Below are 25695 nucleotides of genomic sequence, written 5' to 3'. Positions count from 1 at the left end.
ACATTGACAGATATATGGGGCGATCAATTGATCGGCCAATATATCTGTTGCACGTCGGCCAGTGTGTACCATTGATATGTCTGAATGACGCAGTTCACAGACATATCGCATTGGATGCGCCGCACAGCCGATGGACAGATATGTCTGCAGACCGCCCATACACACACAGCGGCAGCTGTGGAGAGGGGGGCGGGACAGGCCCCCACCAACCGGGACACGCCCCTGCCCACCTGGACCCGCTGCAGCATGCATATGATGGTTGTTCAGTGTGTATGACCATCATCTGCAGATATATCGCTTAGGTGTGTACCCACCATTAGACGAAGAATAAAGTATCAGTTTATCACATTTGTGATTACGTTTAACAATGTTTAATTTGAGTGCTAGTTCCAATTTAAATCCATTATGTTACCAGTCCCATTCATTTGCTGAAAGTGGACACATTTAATCTGCTTAAGGACGTGTAATGCAAACAATATGCCATGCTCCTCGCCGTACCAATCTGCACCTGCATTTTCCCATGAAGCGGTGATGAAAAGTCAAACGTATCTCTCAGAACGGGCCTCTATGCTCCCATGTCACTTTTATCCAAATGACTACCTGCGGTTATGCTTTCCTAGCACTGTTTCTCATAGTTGGAGCTGTAGACTAATACGGAGTAGTGTTACAAGTGATGGCAGAGAACTGGCACATATCGGAACCTGAGTAAATTGATTTTGGCAGCACCGGCTGCATATACTGTACACAAAGTAGGAATGATAGATGTGGACGTTTCCAGAATTATTTTTTATGCTTGGCAGACAATTGACCACTTTAAAAATCTCCAATGAGCAAAGTTTACCTAGATGGCTCCTTCATAAATAACTCCTTAAGGGTCTATAAGACTGAAACATTGAGCATTTTAGATTCACCAGCATTTGACAAGTGCTAAGCTGTGAACAAGGAAGAATGATCTATTATCCAACTAACAATGGCAATATTAATCAGTGTTAATGACCATTGGCCACATTCAAGCAGCTTGTGCCCAGTTGACAAAAAAAAAAAAAAAAAAAAAGGAGAGAAACCCTTCAAGATTTTAGATATGTTTTAGAAGTTTTGCAGTCAGGTCATTCCATGTCTATTGGACCAGGGGTCCCCATCTGAGAAGCTCCAATTTTGATAACATTTTACATGTAGGTTAGCATCTGTGTCAGACGAACTTTGGAAAAAATGTTGTTCACAATATTTAATAGTAGCAAAACTATGGCCGACAAAGTGGGGATGGATGCAATGATCACACACTCCGCAGTGCACAATCAGCAGGTGGGGACGAGATTCAAAATTGGTCCACTTGACATAGAATGATCCAGTGAGAACATGCACACGTGACGTTCATAGTAACCTAGAATTCATTGATACCGACAGTCCCCGCCTCACCCCTGGTCACAATGTAGAGCACAAGACAACTAAAATGAAAGACAGTAAACACCAAAGCGTGCAAAATCTTTGCCTTCATTGTTGTTGCAGATAGATGCTTTGCAATAAGCAACATTACACGTACGTGCATCGTCTAATTTTAGGATCAAGTTCCCATTATCAGGAATAATGGGGGAGATGTATTATAGAAGCACAGATTCATGTCAATGAAGCTGGAGATGAGATGGCCAAAAGGAATTTAAAGGTAAGCAATTATCTTTCTAAAGTGTGGTGCAAGACAAGCTTAACAACTCATGTTGAAAAGCATATTAAAATTAGAGATGAGAAGTCCGGTTACGCTCATATATGAAATCATCATCTTATTGGCCATCTGGCTCTCAAATGTTTTGGATAGCAAATACGACTAGTCTGAACTTTTGGTGAAAAGAACAGAGGGCCTGATCCAGACCCGGACGCGAAGACGCGATCGCTCGCTGCCAAAAGGGGCCGGGTATGCAAATTCTGTGATCGCACTGTCTGCCTTAAAGACGCCCTCTATGTCTTCGAAGGTAAAGCCAGTAAGCGTATGCAGGAGTATAAAGCCGCCCACCTCTCTCTCTTAGCACACGTCATCTCCAGGAAGTGTGTGATTAGTCGGCAACATAGAGACCCATCGGAGCTGCACGCAGCACTTGAGGTAGCCCCTACCCCACCACAAGCACTGCGATCAGGTCAGGCTAAAATACAACTAAGTGACGCGTTCAATAACGCTACTTTGCTATTTATGCACACCCATTAAACGCCGTTTTGACGCTCAGACACGCCTGCGTTTGCACATCCACTGCCCTGTTTACAAACACCTTCCCCTGTCACCACCCACAAAAGGCGCTGTCACTCAAAGTAGTGTCCAGTCTGTGTACTACAAGCACACAATTCCCGGCCGCAGTGACTGGGTCGCGCATGCGTATGCAGATGAGCGATAATCATCCCTAGCGAGCGTTCGCAGCTTAGCGACCGGGTCTGAATCAGGCCCAGAGTCAGAACCAAACCGCTCATCTTTAAACAAAAATAGACAGAACTCTGGGGTTTGCTTACCTGGTCCTTGGGTCACAAACTGGCCAATATTACAGCCCATAGTAGTATTTAAATAAAGATAAAGGTTTGCTTCCTTAAAAATGCACACCTTGGGGGAATCTAGAAACCAATCTGTTAAGTGTAGGGTTGGAATAAACCTCTAAATCATTGTTGCTGTACTGTACTAAAAGCAGTTGTAATTTGGAAATGATACAATTTATGAGATTAGCACTTTTGTAGACTGTATCTAGGCACACTTCCACTAAAAATATAACACAACCATCATGGAAGGCGATTAAATTGTTGATTGCTCCTATCTAAAGTGACCAGCCCAAAGGTCATACTTATTGTAGATTTCTGCTCGCACCCACTGGCTCTTCCTATGCTGTAAATGGCTACCGGATCGAATGACCCGGGCTACCCGTTTACCCTGCACCGTGACTCGGGTAGGTCCCGGCTTCAACCCTTCCAACTACCTGGGTTGAAATGCTCGACCCGGGTTTCTTGGGGGGGAGGGGGAGGGGGTTGAAGGACAGTTTCAGACTAAGCAAAATCCTGGGTTCACATGCAATAACCCAGGATTTTGCTGTAGTCTGAAAGAGGTATTAGATGAATCTCACCAGGCACTAAGCAAGAAAGAAGCTGCTTAGCGTGGCTAATCATGTGCATTAGGGTGCAGTAATGAAGCGGTCACGACCATCACTAGTGGCACAAACAACTGAAGAGCTCTTGGTCACTTTAAACAGGAGCCATAAACAATAGAATTACCCCCATGGAGTGTTCAATAACTCAAGACTAGGAAAGTACACCTTCTTACAAAACAGCTTACACATATTGGGACATTACCGATCAACTAGTCCTCAACACGCCAAAAGAGGTGACACGTTTTGATTTATGTGGATAATACAATACAGGTAGGACAACATTAAGACGTTCATAATTAATGTTACAATACTTGTAAAGTAGGTCATTTGATCCAGGGTGCTACTAATCACTCGCATGTTTTGATGATAGAATAATGAAATGCTACCACCACTTTATAACAGCAGAATTAGTGGCAGTTCAGTCTGGAGAATTCAAGTTTATGTAAATATCATGACAAGGGGTGACAGCTGCAAAGATTTCAGAGAAGCAGTTTTTGATGCTCACCAATATGAAAGGGGGTTGTAAAACCCTTTCCAAACAATGTATGGTCATTCTAAGGTGAGCGATTTACAAACTGAGAAAGCTGAACACAGTTGCCTATTTCCCCAGGAGTAGGTGTGCCAGACCGTATGATGCTCTCAGAAATCACATAGAACCAACTTCCACACGTGTCTGAATACAGTAAATCTTCCAATTCAAGGGTCTATAGATAAACAGACCAAGGAATGGAATTTGCACAGGATTGCAGTCTTCCCTACTCTGTGGGGCGCTGGACAAAAGAAATAATGTTTTAGAGAGTTACAGTATTTGTAAAAGGCTGATCGCAATTTGTTAGTTCCAGTCATGGAGGTAAGATATAAGAATGTCGGCTGTGTTCCATAGAGTCAGGAATATGAGCACTATTTAGATTGAAGAAAAGGCAAAAAAAAAAAAAAAGTCTCTAAATAATTCAGAGGTCTACTAAAAAAAAACAAATGAACAGGTAATGCTTAAATGTTAGCGCATCTATGAGAGTCTTATCTATGTCTATAGTCTATGAGAGTTGTATATTTTGTTAAAGAATGGTAAAGTACAATACAATGTGTGTTATACCAAATATGCTGCACTGCCCCCACAGTTTTGGATTACAGAATTCGCACAGTTTGTTAAATCACCTTTAAAAAGGCAGCGGTGTGGGAGCACCCCCGCCGACGTCCCCTGGGCTTTCAGCAGGGGAGGAGCCATGAGCAAACCGCTGTACAAGGCCATTCTAGTACATAGTTCAGCTTTAGCAATGAAAGCCATTTAATAGGTTGCAAACTGAAACAGATTAGATGCATTTGTTAAAGTTCATTCATATTGGAAATGTGCCATTTATATATTAATTGTGTACTACATTATACTCAGTGACCTGCAGTACACTCTTATCCACCACCCTGCACCAACCAGCTGATGTCAGTCATGCAAGAATATAACAGACATTTACAGGCATACAGAGTGGAGCTGCAGCATTAAGACAAATAGTTAACCTGTTCTTAGCAGTAGCAGGCTGCTTTGAGGTTAACTGTTGCCCAATGAGAGGGCTAGGTCACAGTGTGTGCCTTTGCCTTATTTAATGCTTTTCCTGCTACAGTACTTAACGTCTCAAATGAAGACAATTTAAAACATTTCATTATGTTCTTTTTAAAGCAAAGAAAGGTTTCATAACAGTACAGGAATAGGTTTTTTCCCCAGTGTGGCATCTGACAGTTTGACCTGCATGCATGAACACATAATACAGTACAAAATACAAGGAGGCTGCCTGCCATCAACTGAATACTGTACATACACAACCACCAGAAACTTCTACTGCACGTTGCGTTAGCAGCTCAGGAGTAACCCGTTCTAGTGAGTAAAGCAAATGCTTTTCAGCAAAGAACAGGGCTCACAATAAAGAGAAACTAAACTGGGTCATAACCAGGGCAGAAAATGAAATGATAAAATGCACATGGCCCCCAGCCGAATCGCTTCATGAAAATCAGGTCATGGACGCTGGAAACATGAAAGGCATACGTTGTTGGGGGGTGCATTTTGTAAGAAATCCTCTAATAAACAGAGACAAAGACAAAAAAAAGACTGACTTAGATCCCTAAACACAAGCCTGGAAGATTTTTGTTAAAGGACTATTAATGCTCAATAGTTACTCATCACCAAGTGAGGTGTACTCATCACCAAGTGAGGTGTATGCTGCAAGTGAAGCCAATTATGGTGATGGGAATTTTTAGAACAAATAACCACTTTATTTATTTATTTATTTATTTTAACTCAAGCATCCCTTCACCCTCCCCCATTCATTTTCTCTCATCCTACAATTGCTTGCATCAGCAATTAGGTAAGAAAACAAGAAAAAGGTCGACAACCAATAGGTTGACACCAGAAGGTCGACAATCAAAAGGGACAAGAGATCAACAAAAGATCGACATGGATGTAGATAGACAGGTTCAAAAGGTCAACATTTGGAATGGTCGGCACAAACTTGGTCGACATTGCCTTTTTGTTATGGTTAGGCACTTAATGATGGAGGGTTTGGGTTAGGCTTTAGGAGGGACTGTTAGTTAGAAACTTACTGGAGGGTTAGGCACTAGGAGGGACGGTTCAGGTTAGGCACTAAGAGGGATGGTTAAGGAAAAAGGGGAGGGGGGGGTTTGGGTAAAGATTAGGGTTAGAAAAAGAAATGTGTGGGCCATTTGTGTGTCGACCATTCCCATGTCGACATTTTGTTGACCTGTTGTACCCGTCGACCTATTGACTGTGGGCCATCTGGTGCCGACCTAATGATTGTTTATCTATTAGTCCACGCCCGTCACACACAGACCAGTGTGTATATAAACGTCATCACTGGATATTTGAAAACATATCATTTAAGTACATTAATAATCACCCAAATGGTGATTTATTGCTCAATGTCAAACAGTAGTGTTTGGTACTAGTGTCATTATAAAAGTGACCATAAATCTAGTCAACACCACAAAAGCTATGAACAGAACTAATGACGCCTGGCTTTAGCAGCACCTAAGCACCTCTTCGGCTTCTCTATGAAACCTATAGCTTCTCGTTGTTCTTGTAGGGTCATAAGCCAGAAATGGGGCTGCTTCATCATCTCTTTGCCCAACCTATTGTGCACTACTAGCTAACAACATGTTCACTCTTATTATTTTGTGCTGGTATCTTTTTATGCACATATAATTGATAAAACGCACTTCAAGTGGAATGTCAAACAAAAGGGATTGTTTACATCAAAACAAACTATGGGTCCTAGATTGGACTACATACAAAACAGAGCACAGAAAGCTGAATAACCAGTATTATACTAATCAGAGTTACTGTACACGGTTTATGGATAAAAAAAAAAAATGATTGGTTGTTTTTGTTTTTTTTTTACAAATTTTGAGAATAGAATAATGTGCCTAAACCCACCTGAGGAGCTCTTCCAGGAAAGTACACCATCAATGCAAGGTGACACAGCTGGCAGCCCAGTGTTACACAAGTAAACGCATAGTCTGTGACAGACAGCAAAGATTTTATCTCTTTCACAATTACTAGTTGACTTAGCCCTTTAGGTCCAAAATAGGCACACCATCAAAACTCAAAGGGTTAAATAATGACCCCCAATGCCGGATATTTACTTACATTTTTTATATAACATTTTCTTTTATGAACATTTTAAATCTGAATCAATGTGAGAAAGAAGCCTCTCTGTATCGTAGTATACCACAAGACCTCTGTAGCATCCATTTTAACCCCTGTTACAGACAGATCAGCCAGCACCTTAATGCGATTTCTCTGTTGCCATAACAATTTCAGGAGTCCTTGATGATGTAAATCTGTAAGTACATTTTATGAACCACACGATGGGTTTCTTCAAAAAGTCACTGACAGTTTCGGATAGAAATTACAATAAAAATGAGGCAATTTTCTTCATTTTGTCTTAGCATGGCGGTGAAGGTCCTTATGATGGAAGGGCCTAGAGCTAATTCAGGAAGTCCACAGTGAGGAGAGATGCAGAAATGGAGGGTATGAGCGAGGCTTGCAGCAGCCTCAGACACAGGAGATAAATAACGTGGTTGCTTTAATATCACTGTAGAAGCATTACTCTAACAAAAATCATAGTTCTTTGCATCTAATAATGGTAGTAGCAGCAGTTTTAAAATAGATCAGCAACACACACAGATTAGTAAAGGAGTCTGAACATTTGAAAAAAAAAAAAAAAATGTAAATAAAAATAGTTCATCAATTAGCCAAGACAAGAATCTGCTCAGAGGGTACAATGGGTATATAGACGGAAACCGAAAGCACAATTTTATCATGAATAAATTACATACACACACATGCTATGCATTACACACATATAAGAAGGTTAAGGATCCACCAACCTCACCACATCTTATAAATCATGAGTAAACATGATTTATGAAGGTTTATTGGCACAGGACACAAACTGGACACATCATTGGTCAAACATTAGAAGTTATGGCTTGCCAAAATAAACAAAACCCATAAATATATAATGTATTATAGCCGTCCACCTTACACAAACTGAAACACCAATAGTGGTTGTTTAGGGAAACTTACAAAGACCACTAATCTTAAGGCTGGACCTTTTTCCAACAAAGAATACCCAATAGCACATGAAAAATATAGAGAATATTTAAAAAAGGTATACTAAATAGTGATAGAGAATTGATACCAATTTAAGTGTAAGAAAAATAAACGTATAAGTGGGAATTCTTTTTTTTTCTGAAATATCTGCACTTTGCTACATTTTTATCTGGAACTTTGATCTGCAAAATGCTAGTGGTGCATTTTGCACAGAGGGTATTCTTTTGAATGAAAGCCCGCCTTAGGTTTCCTCATGTCTCTCACTTACATGTATGCTGGAGAAAGCAGCGATGACCTGGATGTTTTAAGCACGGGAACGGGGAATTTCCAGATAGCAGGAGAGCTGGTTTTCCATTTCAATGGCATGTTGTCACCACGGTACTACAATAACAGTAAACAGCGTTTCCATAACAGACTACCAACTAGGACTTCCATCCCACACACTACTAACATCGCAGTGGCTGCTGCTGATCTGCACACAAGCAAATGACTCTGCCAATGCCCTCAAACCGATGCTTCCAATCTGTAAAATAGGGTTGCCAGGCATTGCCTTTTAAATCCTCCTGTCCCCTAAAGCGATATGATGAGTCTATCGTTCTACCTCAACAATAGTGCCACCTCGTTAGGGAAGCGTTGACTGCAGTGGATAGTAGGGAGAGGGGGAGACAAAAAAAAAAAAAAAGAAAACTGCACTGCACACAGCAGTACAATGCAGAGTTATTTCTGTGCAGCTACAATTAACACATGCAAATAAAAACTGATTTCTAATGGAATTCTGCTTAGAACACTGCAGCACTTGTATCAAGCACATAAAGCTTTAGCTTGATGCCTATCGAGTACAGAGGGTGGGAGAAGGGGATTTGCATAAAATAAAACATACCTACTCAGAATACACTTGTCATCCTCTGAACATTCTTCCTTTGAGCTGCAACAATACAAATGGGATATAAATCTCAGCATAGCCTTAGGCCAGGGCTAGTGAGTGATCAGTGGCTAAATTCAGCAGCCTGTCTTCCTCTGGAGCTAGCTCTGGTCAAACAATGCAAGAGTGCCATAATGAAGGGGGGAGAAACAACAAAAAAATAGCAGTCCATTTAATCCTTCATTGGGACGGAAACATGCAAAGATGAAGGGCTGTACATTTCTGCATAGCGTACAGCTGTGATGGCTCTCATCTCCCTAGTCTTTTGCCACATGCTGGAAAACCAAAATCTTCTACGGCTAACATGCTGTCGATTCTGGGATAGCTCTGTCTTCTGCAGTAGAGAAGCGTGCTCCTAATAGCAGTCCTTGTAGGGACGTTATCAACAATCTAATTGAATGCTCACCCCTCCTCCTGAACAGATCAGGAATTGCCTAAAGTACCGACAGGGATGCCAGGCATGCAGGTGTCCATATGGGGCCACTCTGCAGGTCTCTGCTCTGTTTGCTGACCTCCAGAGGCTGCTAAGTAACAGAAGATGTTAAAACAGTAGCAGCACATAAACAGCAATTCAGACTCTTCATCGGGAAGGGATGGCTTGCCAGCTAATCGGCAAACAAAAGACACACAGATTAATTACATTAGACCTCATGCATGTTGTGCACTGCAACCCATCTTCAATTAGCTATTTTTTATGTTAAGGCAGTGAAGACATCTGCTGTAATATTAGGAATAGGCAGGTCTTCCAGCCTCACTAAATGGGAACTACATTCAGATAACAGCAGAAAAAGCAGTATATATTTGTCAATAAGTATTTGCTTGGTTCCAGCATTGTTATAGCTTTCATAGCTATGTAGCGCATTCCTCATAATTTAACAAACAAACAAACCAAACACAGAAAAAAGAAAACTAAATTAAAAAAAAAAAACTATTTATGATCCTGTTGCTAGCTGTACTCTGACACCTACGCTAATATTGCAGTTTAAGGACAGATTAACATGAGTGACTCAGACATTAAAAAAATATAAAAAATGCAAATTAGCTATTTTAATTGGATTTTCATAGAATTTCTTAGATGTATAATGAAAATTCAGTAGAAGTTTCAAAATAGTTCCATACTGAAGCCTAGGAAATAATTATGTCTCCAAATTGGCAGTTTATAAAAAGGACAATGCACTTCTCACAGTATATTATGTTGCTGTTATTATTTGTTACAGAGGAGTTCACTGGCCATATAGTATATAGTGTTCATTCTAGCACCCTGCACCAGTCACAACCCAGGCAGTTCCCCAGGCAGGAAAAGGATCTTTCATGCAGGTCATGGAAATCTTAGGTGACTTCTAATATCAACCATTATTTACAATAGGAAGGTAATGTACCCCAAGTGATGACATCAGAATTCACCAAATACAGTAATTACATTAAAAGTCAGTTTATACATATATTAAAGCCACCCGTGCATTATACAGAAATAATAACTGTCATAGCAACGGTTTGTCAAAAGTACAGGAGCACACCAAGATCGTTATAAACATCTGCTACTTCCATTCAAGAGCAAGGGAAGAACTTTCTGCTGAAAAGCAGAAGTGATCAATCGATTTAGGCATAGTTAATAAAACCCCCCTAAACAAATAGTAGGTTATGTGAAGCTGACACAGTGGGTTCTGGAATCCTTTTAGTCTAAGCCAGGGTGTCAACTCCAGTACCACCAAAAGGTGAGTTAATCTATTTTGCTGCGTCAGGAATTATCCCACCTACTTCCACAGACAGAAATCCTTAAACATGACCTGTTGGGAAAACTTTGGGGTTGTAGTTGAGAACCACTTGTCTACCCGGTCAGTTGTCTTCTATACCGACATATTCCTGCTCTGCACGCCAAAGGGGCACATCCATAGTAATCATCCATCCAAAATAAAAGATGCACAAAATCCATACAATCAAGATCTCTTCCACTAGTCATACATGTTTTGATAGTAATATTAGTTAGCTTGTTACTATAGAATCCAATGTAAACTGCAGCTACATGTAAGGAACCTTAAGAAAAAAAAACGCACTTGCATCAGAGAAACATTCAATTGGGTGCGAGGTTTAGCGAGGTCAAAAACCTTGCGCCCAATTTTGGATTACCACGGGTATACGTGATCCCGATACCCGCGGCGTCCAATAAATTTTTTTTTTTAAAAAGCGTGACGCGTAGAAAAAAAAATAAAAAAAAATCACATTTTCCTTCCCTGGGGTCTCCGGTCTTCTCCCCCCTCCATCTTTTCACTGAGGAGGGGGCTGCTGGGAGGCTCCGGGGTCTGGTGGGAAGAGCAAGGACTGCTGGAAGATGTAGTTCTCCCAGCACCCGTTAAGGGGGGGGGCGCATACCCACAATGGGGGGTACACAAACACACACTCTCACACACTCATATATTCACTGCTGCTGCAGGAGACTGAGTCTGGATGCTGGAGAAAGAAGACAGCGCTGCAGAAGGTAAGTAATGAAGGACTAATTAAGCTAATTGAAACCTTCCAATTGCTTACTTAGTACTCAGGGCGGGTGCCGCAGGGGTCCCGGATCAAGTCCCACTGATTTTTCCTAAAATCAACGATTTTGGGAAAACTCAGACTTGCTCTGGAGGTGCTCAAAAGAAAAAAAAAAAAAAACAACTCCTAGCACTTAAAATAGAAAAAAAAAAACCACTTAATTGAACAGCAAAAATCCCACACCTGCAGGCAAAACCTCGCAGGTGCGCGGTTTTTGCTATTCTCGCCCCCAATTGAATATGCCCCTTAGCGTGTTTTGTTTACTATGTGTTACAGCAGAAGAGTTTCATCTAAGTTTACCTTTTTACATATCTACATATCTACATGAATGTAACAATCTGCTTGGTGGGGATATTCATGGGCATTAAACAGCTCCATATATTATTACCTAATTGGTTCAGAAAAGTCATGGGCTCTGCAGGCCACACGTATCACTAAGTTAGATAATGTCAAAGCGTTACTACAGAAGTACTAGAAAAATATTGAGCACCAGTCTGTTTATTTTATAAAAAACATTATGCGTGTTAACTTTACAGTGCAGTTATACATTTACTTTATATATACACAGATCAGCCATACCATTAATCCCACCTTCTCAATACTGTTTATATCCTCCTTGTGCCACCAAAACAGCTCTGACCCATTGAGACATGGACTTCACAAGACCACTGAAGGTGTCCTGTGGCATCTGGCCAAATTGTTAGCAGTAGATCATGTAAAGGCCCCCATACATCAGAGATGGATTGCAGCAATCGTGCAATTTGCAATCGATTGTGTATAAAAATCTGCAATGTGTGGGCTTCACAGATCGCACATTGCAACCAAAAAGTGATTGGAATTGTTTAATCAGATTGTCCAACATGTTGGATTTCACAGATGGATTGGGGGTGCAGATTGCTAGTGTATGGATATGATCAGCAGATTTGCAGACCGTTTCTAGCAAAATGATGGGCCTTTCAAGATTGCCAGATCTGTGGGGGTCATTCAGACCCGCTCGCGAGCGCAGGACACTCGCGAGCGGGTCGATGTTCCCCCACTGCGCATGCGCACGATGGAGGGAGCTCCGTCATGCGCATGCGCGAGACCCGGCGAGCGACAGGCTCTCCATCACTCCGGGTCTCGCACCAAAGGGGGTGTGCTGTCGATGTTGATTGACAGCACGCCCCCTTTGGTGGGCGTGCCTGCCAGACGGAGGCGTTCCCATGGGAACGCCTACCGTCTGAAGCCGGCCCCACTGACATCACTAGTGATGTCAGTGGGAATGATTTTGGCTCTGATAGAGCCAAAATCACTCCAGGGCTTGCGGCAGCGAGACCCTACCGCAGGGTCTCTGTCGCAAGCCCGATGGTCAAGACCATCATCATGGGCGCTCGCATATGCTGGGGGTGGTCACCCACAGCTATGCGAGCGGCCAGGAGGCGCTCCATTTTCATGGAGGAGGGCCCCGATTCAGAGCGAGCGCTCTGGTCAGAGTGTTCGGCTCTGAATCAGGCCCAGTGTTTGCTGCAATTGATCTGCAAATCACTGAAAAAGATCTGTAGTGTATGGGCGCAGATTGCTCGATTGGGAAATCCTAAGATCGGGCAATAAATCTTCAAATTGTTCAATTGTGGTTTTCAGATTGCTGATGTATGGGGGCCTTAAGTCCTGCAAGTTGCGAGGTGGGGCCTCCGTGGCTCATACTTGTTCCCCAGCACAACCCATACTCAATCGAATTTAGATCTGCTGAATTTAGAGGCCAAGTCAACACTTTGAACTCTGCAAAAAAATGTCAGGAATGGATTAAGAAATATGACAGTGTGGCAAGGAGCATTATCATGCTGAAATAGCTTACTGTCATCCGGGAAAACAGTTACCATAAATGGGTGTACTTGGTCTGCAACAATGTTTAGGTAGGTAGTACATGTCAAAGTAGCATCCACATAAATGGCAGTACCCAAGGATTCCCAGCAGAACATTGCCCAGAGCAATTACTGCATCCACTGGCTTGCCTTCTTCCAATAGTGCCTGCTGGTGCCATCTCTTCCCCAGGTAAAATACGCACACAAACCCGGCCAGTCGCATGATGTCAAAAAAAAAAAAAAAACAAACCTGGCCACTTCTTACATTGCTCCATGGTCAAGTTCTGACACTCACATGCCCATTGTAGGTGCTTTCCAAGGTGGACAGCATGGGCACTCGGACCGCTCTGCAGCTACTCAGTAAGCGGTGATTCACTTTGTGTTCCGAGACACTTCTATCAGGTTGGGAATGAAATACCGGCAATCGGGATGCCTGCTGTCAAAATGCAGACATCAGCGTGCCGATGCTCGGTATCCCGCCTTCCCCTCCTCCCTTCTTGCACCCCCCATGGCTAACAGCTAAGATGCCCGATGTACCTTCATTCGGGATGGCAGCTGTCAAGATTCTGGCGTCGGGATTTCAACGCCTATCTTTAGTCCCAGGTCGTACTTCCGACGGCCGGCATACTAATGACATCCCCTTTCTATCATAGCCAACAACAACATTTTCATAAATTTGTGCTACAGTAGCTAATCTGTGGAATCGGACCAGACGGGCTAGCCTTCGCTAACCACATGCATCAATGAGCCTTGGGTGCCCATGACAGTGTCACCGTGTCCTTCCTTGGACCGCCTTTGGTAGGTACTACCCACTACATACGAGAACACCCCACAAGACCTGTCATTTTGGAAATGCTCTGACCCAGCCAACTAGCCATCATAATTTGGCTCTTGTCAAAGTAGCTCAGAACCTTACACATGCCCATTTTTCCTGCTTCCAACACAACAACTGTAAGTGTTCACTTGCTGCCTCATATATCCCACCCATGACAATGTAACAAGATAATCAATGTTATTCACTTCACCTGTCAGTGGTTTTTATTTTATGGCTGATGGGTGTATAATAAAAACATTGGACCTTCCACAAGTATGAGAGCTCTGATTTAAATTGACTGAAGATTGATTTGATCACGGTACAGCATCCCTCCATTAAAGCTGCACTCCCACCAATGTAAAAGATTTTACTCCCGCTGCCATTTAATAGTAAAACAAACTAAAAACGAGTGTAGTACAAAATGTCGAAGTTTGGGAGGTCGACATGTCAAATATGTGTGTGTGTGTGTGTGTGTGTGTGTAGGGGGGGGGTGATCAACATTTTTTATTGGCGACATTACGAACGTATAACAATAAAAATAGCTGAATGCAGTGGACCCCTTATATGTAGGATGGAGTGAAGCTTCTAGTTGCTAATTCACAGTTTAAATAATTGTACATACAGATTCACAGCATAAACTAACTGGATGAATTTCAGTAGCATGGATGCTATGGTCAATAAAAACTGAAACCATGTAGTCTCTCATGCCAACTGCTTGCCCACCAAGACAAACATCACACTGGATATGTGTTATAAACCTTTATACTCATTATCACTGAGTATAAAGGTTTATAACACATACCCAGTGTGCTAGGAGATGCACTGATATAAGAGCTGCCAGAACTGCAGGTACTGTATAAGGAAATCCCGGTCAGAATGTCTCTGAAATTATTGTGAAATACAGGAGGAGGAGCATTTACCATGGTAATAGAGTATCTCATTACAATGTGCCTGTGAGTTTCAATTGCTGGAATACTGTAAAAGTGGATGTCAACTGATGAGTAAAATGAATAGACTGGCAGCATAAGGCAAAGACTGGCCTAATGTGTTGGCGGTATGGCCTGGCACTGATTGCACTGAAACTAAAATTATGTGGGTCCCAGCAGCTCCAATATTTGGGATTCTAACTCCCTGCTTCCGGGTCCCCCAGTATGTAAGGTTTTGTGCAATAGCTAAAACAGAAAAAAAAAAAAAAAAAAACCAAGTCCTTAAATCACACCTCCCATCATATGGGGGCTGGAAGGGATAATCTGTGCATGCCAAAGACATGCTTGCCAAAAAAAAAAAAGGGGGGGGCATGGCCTTGTAACAAGGGGGCACGGCCTCACGTCACACCTTAGTTTCCATCACTTTGGGGGGGTCTGCACAGTGCTCCCATTTAGAGGCCATGTGCATGGCAATTATTCACCCGCTGCTCTGCTATGTGAGAATGCTCCCCAAACATGTGGCACACAGTGGCCCGCCAGATACTGACCAAAAAGCTGGACTGTCCTGCCCAAAGCCGGACAGGGACAGTTAGTGGGTGTGCTTAAATGCATCCTAGAATGTCCCCCCACATGGCATGAGACCTCCCCACAGAGCCCTTAAATGCACCGCAGAACACGCTACATACATGATATCAATCCTCGCCGCAAGGAATAATGGAATATGTGCAGAAAACACCTGGGTAAAGCACATCCTTACTGCTTGGTTAGTTAGGAATGACAGAGATGTCATAGTTAAATTAATAATAAAAAAAGAATACGGTACATACAGAATAAATATGACTATAGGCAGCACACTCCCTGCTTGCTTCTTGATTATCATACCACTCCTCACCAACAGCACTCTATGCATCAGTTTAATCTGTTCAGTCCCGGTCTTACATGATCCTCAGGGGACTACTGAAATCCAGGCAGCCATACCCTGCCAGAGGCTAGAGGTGGACGCCTATTCTCATCCCTGAAGAAACTGAAAGGCACCAACGTCTTCCTCCTCCTCCTCCTCCTCATCTTACAACTTCCCACAGCTGCTGACTCTATAGCTGCTATTAGAGGGGGAAAGGGCAGGTACCTATTAGCTGCAGCTCATAGCGGCATGCTGGTATTGGCTGCAGCCGCGCAGCGTGTCACAGGCAAAGTGATTGGCTGCTCCAGAACCTGGTCATTCTTTAAGAGTCATCATTTTGGGGTAAAATAGCGTGGAAATGCGATCTCTGTCTGGAATAGTGAGACGTTATATGTTGGGCCCCAGTACCAGATAATTTTGTAAAAGTGAGCCCCTCATTTTGGGATAAAATAGCACGTAAATGTGATCCCTGCCTGGCATAGGGAGACATTATATGATAGGCCCTGTCATGTATTAAAAGTTAAGTTTTGCTGTATATTAGAAACCATTTTGGCATATTGTATGTACTATGATGTACAAAATGCTTAAAATGCAACCATTAACTGTATAACCAACCATAAACAGTGAAGGAAAACCATAAAATGTATGTTAAACTCATTTTTTACATATAAAAATTGGGGTCGGGTATGGGATCCCCAGGATGCCACTGCCGGCATAGTGACCGTCGGTATTGTGATTGCATTCCATAAAATTGCCATCTCCTAAAAGGTGAAAGAACGAGGAATGCTTATTAGGAACTAGATGAAATGGTACAAAGGCGAGTGCCATATGCATGGTACTGCATGGAAGAGAGTTTTAAATTTAAGACAGTGGTGGAAAAAATAATGTAGTATTAAAAATCTACTGTCAAATTTTAGGAGCTAGCAAGATCTTTTAAAGCAGTTGCACATTTACCACCAATGAAAATGTCAAAAAGTTAGGTGCCAGCACTAACTTAAGTCATATTTTACCTCTTGGGATTTGCCCAGCCCTGACTAAGGTCACTAGTTTACAGATTATTGAAAGACAAAATAAATGTGAACAGTGATTGATCCTATAGATTGCACACCTTCTAGCTGGGCCCTCTTACCTCGGTCGGTTATCACCCAGACTCAATTTATTATGGTTTTGTTCACAAATGTAAAGCGCAACAGAACATGCTAGCGCTATATAAGTAATGCAGCATACACACGGTCAGATTTTTCTTCAGATCTGAACAATAACTATTTAAAAATCGTTTAATCGTTCATAGCTGAAGGAAAATCTGACATATCTAAACAATGAACAATGCGCATTCCCGATGGTCAGATAACGATATTTGACATCTGATGTGTTTGCACTCAGATTTGGACGATTCCATTCATTTTAATGCAGTCAAAAATCGTTCATAGTTCAAATCGTTGGTTCAACCGTTCATCTAAAGGCCCCCATACATCAGCAATTGATTGCAGCAATCGTGCAATTTGCAATCGACTGAAAAAGGGAAAGATTCTTATACACAATCGATTGCAAATTGCACGATTGCTGCAATCAATTGCTGATATATGGGGGCCTTGACACATCTGACAAATCTGACCGTGTGTATGCTCCATAACTGTTAATATATAAATGAACCCCCTCCATTATAGACATTACTAGCCAGATATTTAAGAACCTAAAGCCTGCATAGAGCGATGTTTTAAAGACTAAGGGGCCCATGTATCACAGCTTGAGAGATAAAATTGTGAGAGAAAAAGTATTAAACCAATCAGCTCCTAACTGTCATTTTTCAAACACAGCCTATACAATGTAAGTTAGAAGCTGATTGGCTGGTGATTTATATCTCACAATTTACCTCCATCATCAAGCTTTGATACATAGGCCCCCTAGTCCACATTAAAAGGCTTAAACACAATGTACCAAAAGTCTTTCTCAACACACATCAATATATACTGTATGTACAGAAAACTCAAATACATGAATAAAGGAAATGGGTGTATGGTCACTTCAAAATATTTTAAATTACGTAAATAAAAATCAGGTAATACATATAAAACAGATCCATGCTGCAGAAAAGTCTCAGCTCTAGGGAGCCTTCACAGAAAGCTAAACCAGGCATTGAAATAGCAGTTACTTCAGGCAGTGTAAAGCACCACCTAGAGGAGACAACATGAATGTAAAGGCACAAATCAGACCAGCATTCACAAAATCATAAACAAAAGTATCAATAAGGGATCAGACTTAATATTTGACACAAGGTTGTAACTGAAGAAATACTTTCTACACACAGACTAAAGGTGTGTATCCACTTGCCGGCTGAGGAAAGTTTGAACGATTACAACATCGTAATCGTTCAGTCGTTCCTCATCCTGTAGGTGCCTACACTGAACGATATGTCGTTCAGTGCAGGCACCCTCCCTCATCCCCGAGCATGCCCAATCTGTCGTTATCGGCAGATTGACCGGCATGTTCAGGCGATGATTGATGGCGGAAATGACCAGCGGGAGCGCGCATCGCTGGTCGTTTCCGACATTAAACTGCCCGATTTATGCACGAATAATGAGCGATTGAACGATTACTATGTCATAATCGTCCAATCGGCAAGTGGCTACGTGGCTTCACACTGAAAAACTATGATGGGAAAGGGAGGGGGGAGGGTTGGGCTCAGGGCACTGCATTCAGTTACATAGGCCACCTCAATTTCATAGAATGGTAGAAGTTTTCTGAATGTCAAAAGATGGTTAAAAACACATTTATTCTGATGCATTTATATATTTAAGATATAGATATATATATATATATATATATATATATACACACACACACACTGTCCAAGTAGGGCGGCACATAAGTAAATGGCTCTGAAACGTTTGTGCTTTACCTGCATGTATGCCGATTTATTTCACATGAGTGCCGTCGCTCCATACATACATATATTTTGACAGTAATTGGAGATAGCCGGTGTTTGTATACACCATGGGGGAGGGGTTGGCTTGTTTAAATACAGGGACCCGGTGAGGTATATTTGGTGCTGCCATGCTGTAATGAATAGGATGTTCAGGATGAGAATGCTGTGATGGATTAAGTTTGCTGTTTTAAGTGCAATTCTTGGACCGAAACGTTGAAGGACAACTTAGATATTGCACTCGTTTTGGATAAATGTAATTTATGTGACTAATAAATGAATATACATTGCAACGCAAGACTGGTGAGTGCCCCTTACACCACTGATTGGTGGTTTTCTCTATGTGACTTTACATGGATTAATTTCCCTGGAGAGCACCCCAGCAACGACAAAAGTTGAGGGTGAGAGTGCGGAACAGTGACGTGTGTGGGTGGTGTGTTGTATAATTATATATATATATATATATATATATATATATATATATATATATACATATATACACATACACACTATATTTGGACCCTCGCATGATGGTCAGATAAGCTTTTACACACTTTTATTCCTGTACGTTGTTTACCTGCATTCATCCGTGGATGTTATTTGTTCTAAAACTGTTACACTTAAAAAAACATTGGGAGTGTTATATTAACATGGTGGACTTGTAGTTCCTAAACTCCTAATTTATATAACAGAATTGTTTATTGATGCAGAGTTGAAATGTTACACATGATGTTTTGCCTATTTTCTGTTTTCTATGTATGAACTTATGGTGGTCACGTAACCGAAGATATTCTAATTAAACCCATATTCACTTTCTTCACATTGTTTATTTAGTTCTTTTCTCACGTCTACATTGGTTTATGTATGTGGTGTTTTATCCACATATGATGAATTTTTCCTAGCAGCCACTCATATTTATTGAGGAGTGTGTTGGTATTTATAAAGTTCTAAATAATAAGGTAAACATGACACTGACAGTCACCGAAAGTTCTATATAATAAGGTAATGAGTCCGTAAAGTACACAAGTACCGAAAAAATTTTTTATTATATATCTATATCTAGAGATATACACACACATAGCGTTCCCGCTAGGCTGTTTTAGCGGGGTGCGGCGCCCTGCCCTCCTTTTGGAGGGCAAAAAGCACCCTGCCCTCACAGGCTGCGGGTGCCGTCTTCACCCGCAGGTCGCAGTGTCCTGCTAGTGGGGAAATGTGCGGTGACCTGGTCACCGCCAGAGAATAGACACCGGTCCCATGCGCCCGGTATCTACTCTCCCTGTCTGCAGCACTTGGAGGCTGCCCAGCGTGTCCGTAAGTGCCGGGCATGCCCCAAATAGTGACGAAAAGGGGATGCATCATATACACACACCCCCTTTTCAATGGCCATGCCCCCTTTTTGGGTGCGTGCATGAAAGTGCCCTCTCTAGCTCCGGCGCCCTGCCTGCCGCCGAAGCTAGAGTGAACACTACGACACACACACACAGTATATAAGAATGTCTGTTTGTTCCAAGTTGACGCAAAAACTTCTGAACCGATTTTTATACATTATTTTGTAGTGGAAACTCCTAGAAATAACCTGCACTGTCCCATCTCGATCCATTAAGTTAAAACTGAGCAATACCGAAAATGAAATGTATTGACATCATCAATGGAAGAGATAGGCGTGGCACCATGCACACGGCAGATAAGGGGAGGGCTTTGGGCCTGAGGTCACTTGAGCACGATAGGCTATATAGCTACATAGCAATCTGTGCACAGGGCACGCTGTTCCTCACCGCTAGTTCTCTTCCCAATGACCTGTGCAGAGGGGGCGTGGCCAACAAGCTGCTTGAAACTCACTGCAACAGTCACACACATAACTGGGACGCAATCCGTGGATCAAGAGGATTATTCTATAAACAATCAGAGCCTCTCTCAGCACAGGTGCACCTACCAGGATCACATGCGACTTTCTGTTTCAATGTAACAAGCCTCAATGCTGGAACGTTGCTACAATTAAGCGCCATGCTTACACAGTGACTGCACTTTCATTAGATCAAGAACATTAAACGACCTCGCTCTACCTCGGTAGCTCTCAGACTTAATTTTACAGTGTTCAAATGGAATAAATTATGTATAGTATATATAAAAATCTTGAGAAAAGGTAAATCTAGAAATGGTAAAACATTTTTGTGACCTACTAGCAGCTAAAGGGATTTATTATGGTGATTTCACAGCAGCAGGAGGGGATTGTGCGGATATTGCGGGAGGCAGTGACCTGGCTCAGGCAGTCAGGTTACATGCGATAGTGGCAGGATATAAGTAGGGCATTGATGGCAAGTAGGAACAGAGGGAGTAAAGATAAAGGAAAGAGCAGGTTCCCCCTGACAGCACAGATTAAGGAAGCACCTGTTAAATGGGTGCAGGAAAACTTTTGTACTAAACACACCTCTACATGATACAAAGTATGTAGAAACGCTGTCCTTGAACCGGTATAGATAGAAACTATTCAATATTATGCATAGGACTTAAGGTTTGCAGAGCAAGAGGTCACACCATACGAAGACCTTGTCAGTCCCCTCATTGAATTGTTTAACAGTGCACCTCACAGTAACCGGGTGAAGAAACACTTGTGTGTATGACAAAAACACTGACATACAGCAATAATTTGCTTCTTCCATTTCTGTATTGGGGGGAACATCCTAAATAAGAATTTTTTTTTTTACCTATAAAAAAAATAAATTGAGCAGTATGATAATTATGCAATATTCCTCTGTAAAAACATGTTCTAGATATTCTGAAGGTTGTTTTAGAAACAAAGAAGAACAGAAAATTTCTTAGAACTGCACGAAACCAACTCAGAGGGTAACGCACACGGAGTAGGGGCTTACTGTGCTAATTGCATGATTGCCACGTTTGCTGTCAATAGAAAAAAAAACACTGTGCAAATGGTCTCTAGGCCAGAAGTGCCTAACCTTTTGTAGTCAGAGCTGCAGAGTTGGAACAAAAGGCTTGGAACATACAGGTATAGCTCTGCAATGAAACCGATAACACACAGACCAATCCTAATAGTCAGCACCAAGTGACAGGTAGCTAAATTTTCAGAGAGACAGCCATTAGCCAAGAAGTAAAATCTTTTCCAGCACTACAGCGTGGATTAAGAGGCGAAGGAACACAGGTAAATGCCAGTCATCCACTGAAAGAATTTACCAATATGAGCTATGACCATTTGAGGGATTTCAATATGATCAATGGGAATGTCAGGAGTTGTGCATCAGGTCAAATTACACTGATGCATACACAAAACATTACAAAATCTGAAGTCCAATCAATTCAGAGGTTCTTGCTTACTTTCTGCCGACTGCTTCTGTAAGCCAGGAAAATGAGAGAGAAAGGGGCAAATGTCTTTTCTCAGTCCTACAGATGTGTCCACATACATCTTACCTCCACGCACTACAAGTCGTGTTAAAACAATGCGTGAGCGCCATGCAACTCTGTAGCACAGAGCGGCTTCTAGTGCGACTTTTTGCCATCAAATGCATCATGTTCGCAAAGCGATGCCGAAGGCGACATATAAACAGTTCTGCTGATTAAAATGATATTGCAGCATGCCTATATTCTGTGTGCAGCTGCAGGTGTATCTGCATGTGAAATGCTACGTTACAGTGTCAGGGTGTTTAATGCGCAAGGAAGCAAGATGTATATTAACACATCTGTAAGAGACAACCTGTGTCACTACTTAGCAAAGAGATGCAGGATCTCTTACCACCGAGCTATATTATAAAGAGTCACCAGCTGTTGGGATAAGGAATTACTCCTGGCAAGATGTTTGCAAATACTTGCAACTTATCAGGTTAATAATTCAAATCCAATTTTTATACTAGATTTAAATTTAATACCCACAGTACAATATAGACTTCATATTTATGTCAATATAGTTAACTTAGTGATTGAAGGCTTAATATTAAGCACCCCAGGGTCAGCTAGTTTAAAATTGCCACATGCAAGGTGAGTCTGACAACTTACCCAAGAACAGATTCAAATCACTTCTAGCCGGATACCGTCTCAGAAGATGACCAAGAACACAAGAGGATAGTAACTAGCTTTCATCCCAGAACCCTCTAGCACCTTCTTTTCAATCCCACAAATAAGGATTAAGCATCTACTCTTTTCTCATCTACCCAATTTAGTAACTCTCCTCTTCAGCCAATACCCTTAAAAATCTATCAAACCCAGGGGGTCTATGTGCTAAAAAGTCTTGGAGAGAGATAAAGTGGATGGAGATAAAGTACCAACCAATCAGCTCCTGTAATTTTTCAAACTCAGGGGTCTATTTACTAAGCCTTGGATGGAGATAAAGTGAACAGAGATAAGGTACCAGCCAATCAGCTCCTTACTGCCATGTCACAGGCTGTTTGAAAAATGATAGCTAGGAGCAGGTTGGCTGGTAATTTATCTTCATCCAAGGCTTAGTAAATAGACCCCTCAGTCTCCAATGCTCATCCTAACCTTAACAAAAATTTGTAATCTCACTCTCAACTGATATCTTTCCATCATTATTCAATTATTATATGCAGCTATTACGTAGGCCCTCTCATAAAATAAATATATATATCTGATTTCAATATCACCTCTGTGGAGGATACCCAAATTTACCTATTCTCAACAGCTCTCTCACCATCTGTGTTGGCCCGCTTTGCTGAATTTCTTTCAGCTATTTCATCTTGGATGTCATCTCACCACCTCAGTCTTTCAAAATCAGATTAATAATATTCCCACAGACCAAAAGAAGTTATCGACATAAAATCTCTCTTCAGATGACAATAATAAACACAATTCCTTGCCCCACAAGTTTGCTATCTAGGTAATATTCTTAACTCAGAACTGCCTACATTCAATCTGTATCCAAACCCTGTTACATGCCTATAAGTAAGAAAACTTTATGCATGTCTCTTACACAAGACACTGCAAAAACAAAACACTCATTGTTGCATGCATTGTTGATTGCAATAATCTACTTACTAGTCTTCCCCTAAGATTACGTTCACACCTACAATCTATTTTCAGTGCAGCTGCTAGACTGATCTTCCTCGGAAAACATCCGACTGATGCTGCTCTATATCAAGCCTTATATACTGATTAAGAGTATTTTTACCAAATTCAACATAAAATACTTCTGCATCTATGTAATGCTGTTAACAAACCTACACCAGCATATCTGTTTCTTATCAAACACTCATTACATGCTCCCATCCACTGTTACAGGACTTCTTTGGGATGCCCCCATTCTGTGGAATTCCCTCCCCTGTACATCAAGACTTTCTTTAGCCTCCAAACTTTGCAAACTCACCCCCTGACAATCTTATATTCCTGAAACACCCACATAACCTCCCTAAGCTATTCTGCCCTATTACCTCCCTGCTACACAGTTAACACAAAATTACATTTGTTCTCTTTCTACACTCACACAGTCTAATCACCCCAGCAAACAATTGCTGTGTCAAAAAATTGTTCTGTTGGGGGATGCGCTGTCACAAGAGCAGCTGGTGTAGGGATAGTCACACCCTATTAAGTTATACACTATAAAACACACAAAAACCAGCTCTATAAAGATGGACGGTAAAACGTTAAACAATAAAATTACATTTATTTATAAAAAGCTAATAGATAAGCCTAGTATGCCACACAGTACATGAATATATAGCCAACACTCTAAATATCTGAATTCAAATGAGGTATTGGGTATGGTATTGGAGCAAAGTCTCTGTTACTGTGTATCATTAAAGAAATATAGAACCTAGTACTCCTTCCAGTGTGTCCAAAGCTTTGAGATTTCAAGCAGCCATATGAATTATCGGTACAATAGGTTTCAACACAGTCTTTAGCATCCAAAGTGCAAATAAATTAGAGCTGTATATAATCCACCTGTATTGGTGTGTTCCGGCGCTGCACTCAGTCATCGAGCGAATGTGGAGGTCCAAAGTATAGTCCAGTATTCACAGGATTCCCAGAGAAGATCACTCAATCTCAAAGCTTTGGACACAGTGGAAGGTGTCCTAGGTCCTATATTTCTTTCATAATACACAGGAACAGAGACTTTGCTCCAATACTGTACCCAATATCTCATTTGAATTCAGATATTTAGAGTGTTGGCTATATATTCATTTACTATCTGTGGCATACTATGAACAGTTGCTGCGTGACTGGAACATATAGCCCATCAAGCACTTGCTACTCAGCCGATGGACAGATATAGCTGCAGACATATCCGTCCATCGTGCCACTTGTACGGGCGATCAGCCAATCGTCCATACACATGAAGCGGTAGCCACGGGGAGGGGGCAGACCCACCCACCGGGACCCGCGGCTGCCTGGAAGATGATGGTCGTTTAGTGTATATAAACAACCATCATCTACAGATATCTGCTAGGTGTGTACCCACCTTTAGAAAGTTTCTAACTTGAAGGAACAGTGAGGATAGTGTCAGGTGAAGAGATTACTGCTCTGCGTATTGATATTGTGATCAACGGTTTTCAAAAGCTCTGATCATGTGATCCTGCATAGAACAGTAGTGGAACAGACAACACTATAAAACTACTCTAGTAAGTGTGTAATCTTTATTGATTGCATATTCATAATTAACAGTTCCATCTATTGTATTGTCAGCTACAAATTAAGTGACAAGATTAGTCCATGTGCAGTCAGCACTATTATTCTGCACATAACAGACTCCCTCTTAGTACGGACACTGCAGCCAGACGCTTCTAACCACCACTGACAAAAAGTTTCATGGAAGATAAGTTTGTGAACCAAATACAATGAGACAAGTCGTAAGAAATTTTGCATATAGGTTTGTGAACGTTATTACTATCTTAGATTAGATTTTACATAAAGGTCAACATCAAAGTTAGGGTTTAGTGGTTCTTGAAACAATCATACAAAACCATAACACATTTGTGTGTAGGGAAATTCCGCTTTTTAGAAAGGGGAAACCATGAAGACATTTCCAAGTGAGTAAGATGTCGGCAGTGTTAAATAAACCTTTTCCCTGTTTGGTGTTTGCTTTGGAAAAGGATTTGCAGATTAAAGACCCCCATACATCAGAACGATATCGTTCCAACCAGCCAAC

General features: G+C 41.5%; 1 protein-coding gene across 5 annotated transcripts in view; it reads right to left on the bottom strand.

Annotated features, from left to right (window-relative positions):
• Window positions 1–25695, bottom strand: part of KLHL13 (kelch like family member 13) — a 111327-nt gene that overhangs the window by 60164 nt on the left and 25468 nt on the right. Inside the window, exons 2-3 of one of the 5 annotated variants that reach the window (XM_088452974.1) lie at window positions 8612–8656; window positions 8000–8112 (exon numbers count right to left, since the gene is read on the bottom strand). The exons of 1 other annotated variant lie outside the window; for it this stretch is intronic. In XM_088452974.1, the coding sequence (XP_088309100.1) occupies window positions 8000–8097 (98 nt within the window). In that variant the 5' untranslated portion in view covers window positions 8098–8112; window positions 8612–8656. Of the gene's footprint in view, window positions 1–7999; window positions 8113–8611; window positions 8707–25695 lie in introns of those variants that run through there. 3 more of the 5 variants (XM_088452980.1, XM_088452988.1, XM_088452994.1) reach the window with 3 other exon arrangements.

Source organism: Taudactylus pleione, unplaced genomic scaffold (genome assembly GCF_031769625.1).
Source record: "Taudactylus pleione unplaced genomic scaffold, aTauple2 ptg000039l, whole genome shotgun sequence".
In the NCBI taxonomy this organism is placed as follows: Eukaryota; Metazoa; Chordata; class Amphibia; order Anura; family Myobatrachidae; genus Taudactylus; species Taudactylus pleione.
This window is presented reverse-complemented; position numbering and strand designations above follow the sequence as displayed.